This window comes from Charadrius vociferus, unplaced genomic scaffold (genome assembly GCF_000708025.1).
Source record: "Charadrius vociferus isolate BGI_N301 unplaced genomic scaffold, ASM70802v2 scaffold27, whole genome shotgun sequence".
Classification (NCBI taxonomy): domain Eukaryota; kingdom Metazoa; phylum Chordata; class Aves; order Charadriiformes; family Charadriidae; genus Charadrius; species Charadrius vociferus.
In genome coordinates this window covers 1,345,948-1,348,128 of record NW_009649173.1, presented here as the reverse complement: position 1 = coordinate 1,348,128, position 2,181 = coordinate 1,345,948, and the positions used below count along the sequence as shown (strand labels likewise).

At 62.3% G+C, this 2,181-nt stretch overlaps 1 protein-coding gene across 1 annotated transcript in view; it reads right to left on the bottom strand.

The window, feature by feature from the left end:
- GNG13 (guanine nucleotide binding protein (G protein), gamma 13) overlaps window positions 1-1,053 on the bottom strand; it is a 1,363-nt gene extending 310 nt beyond the window's left edge. Inside the window, 2 exon segments of the mRNA XM_009888539.1 lie at window positions 958-969; window positions 971-1,053. Of these exon segments, the coding sequence (XP_009886841.1) occupies window positions 958-969; window positions 971-1,053 (95 nt within the window).
- Window positions 1,054-2,181: the final 1,128 nt, after the last annotated feature.

The window sequence follows — 2,181 nt, the reverse complement described above, 5'->3', positions numbered from 1 at the left end:
GGCCGGGGGGTGGGGGGAGCTGCAGTGTGCGGGATAACTCCTGCGCTGGCGGGGAGTGATGCTGGGGTGCTGCCGGGGTGCACCCTGCGCTGGGGGGCATGGCACTCGGGGGGCACCCCGGGCTGGTGGCAGCGTGCGTGAGCCGCACCAGCGCATGACACCCCCCCCGCTTCCCCCCTCCCCGGTTTGCGGATGGGGGAATTAAGCACAAGACAATTTTAATAAAAGGCTTTCGTCCCCCACTCCTGTGGCTGCCCGTGTGCTCTTTGCATGGGGACAGCCTTTGGGGTGTGTTTTAAAACTTATTTGCTAAAGTTGCTCTTTTTCTGTCCCCCCCCATTCTAAGAGGCCAGCGAGTGAGGGGGACGCGGGCTGGGTTAACTGGTGGGATGTCCCAAGCACTGGGTTAACTGGTGGGATGTCCCAAGCCCCTCCATGGCGAAGAGCAGTAAGACACAAACCAGGGAGAGGAAACGCCTTTCCATGACTTTGGTTTGAAGGTTTAAGATTTTTAAGCTCTTCAAAGTGGGGGTCTGCACACTTGCCCAGCTGAGCACGCAACACTGGGTGCTCCCAAGGGGCACCCGGGTGTCAGAAGGTCCCAGGGACGCTGCCACATCCCGGCCACCACCGGAGCTTGGGCAGCTGGAAAGGAGCTGGCACGGGGGCGGGGGGGTGAGGAAAGGAACATGGGGGCTTTGTGGGCACCGGCACTGGGGCTGACGTGGTTTCTGCCGCTGGGGCTCGGAGGGCTCAACGAACTGTAAGTGCGCTAAAAATCTCTAAACCTGCTTTGTTTTGTGAGCCCCCAGGTGATTTGGAAGGGGGATGTTGGTGCTGTGGGACGGAGAAGAGCTGGGCTCTGCTCCCGGCTGCGCAAAGCCACGTCCCGCTGCTGGGCTGGGCTGGGGGCGCAGAGAGGGGTGGGAGGGGAGGGGAAGGAGGGCACCCACTCACTCGGGTATCGTTGGAGGACATCTCCCGCTTGTAGGCCAGCTGGTACTTCAGGCTTTCCACCTCCTTCTTCCACTGTGGCAGGTCCCACTCATCCATGGTGACAGCCGGGGGCTCTGCGGGGCTGAAAATAGGGACTTTGGTGCTGTATCCCATGGCCACATCCTGCCCTGGACCCCCCTCCCCCCCTTCTGAGCTCTGCATCCCTCTAAAGAGGGGTCCCCCAAGTTGGGGACAGCGTGCCACCACACTCCGAGGTTTCCAACCCCCCATGGCGGAGCAGCCCGTGGTTCCAGGAGGTTTTGGGGTTGTTTTCGTAAGGCAAAGGCTGCACCTACCTGCAGGGTTCCAGGGCAGCCCAGCGCGGGGCACTGCCCTCTTGTACCCGCGCCGTGCCCGTAGGCACATGCAAAACTGAACACCCAGCCAGATTTGACTGTAATTTGGATGGTAGCACTGCTTGGGGTGGGGAGCAGCGAATAGCAACCGGCAGCTATTTTGGGAGGGGTGGGAGGAAGTCTGTCCTCTTGCCCGTCCGCAGCCCTGAGCGAGGCCAGGAGGGATTTTTTGGGCATCCACATGGCTGTGTATAGAGCCCTGGGAACAGCTCACGTGGATGGGCACCTCTGATTTGGGGAGCAAGACCACCCCCTCCCCCCCACCACCCCCCTGCAGCAGTGGCCCCAGAGTGCCGGCTAATGGTAGGGATGTGCATGATGGGGAAACTGAGGCACAGCAGCTGATGGGGCACAAGCCATAGTCACACGAGACCTTCTGAAAGCACTTGGCTCCCTTCTCTGACCAAAGAATCAGTGGCACAAGGGGACATTCCCCCACGGCCGGCCGTGACCCCAGACCCTCCAGCACACGCAGGCACAGGGCAGCACCCAGCAGCATGGCTTTGGTGGGGTGGCTGAACCCCAGGGCCCCCCACATTCCCCATCCCGCAGCCCGGTGCAGGCTGCAGCCACAGGCGGAGGGGCAGGGAAGGGTTGGGGGTGCCGCACACTGGGGCACAAAATCCATCCATGCACTGGCAGGGCTCAAATCCAGCCACGCATCGGCACAGCTCGGCAGCTGCACGGGCTTCTCCGCAGAGCATCCCCGGGAAAAAATAGCCAGGTATGGGAGAAGGGAGAGCACCCAGAGCCCAGCATCCCCCTGCACCCACGGTCCGGCCTCCCCGGGCATCCTGGTCCCCGCCAGCATCTCTCTCGGCAGCGGATG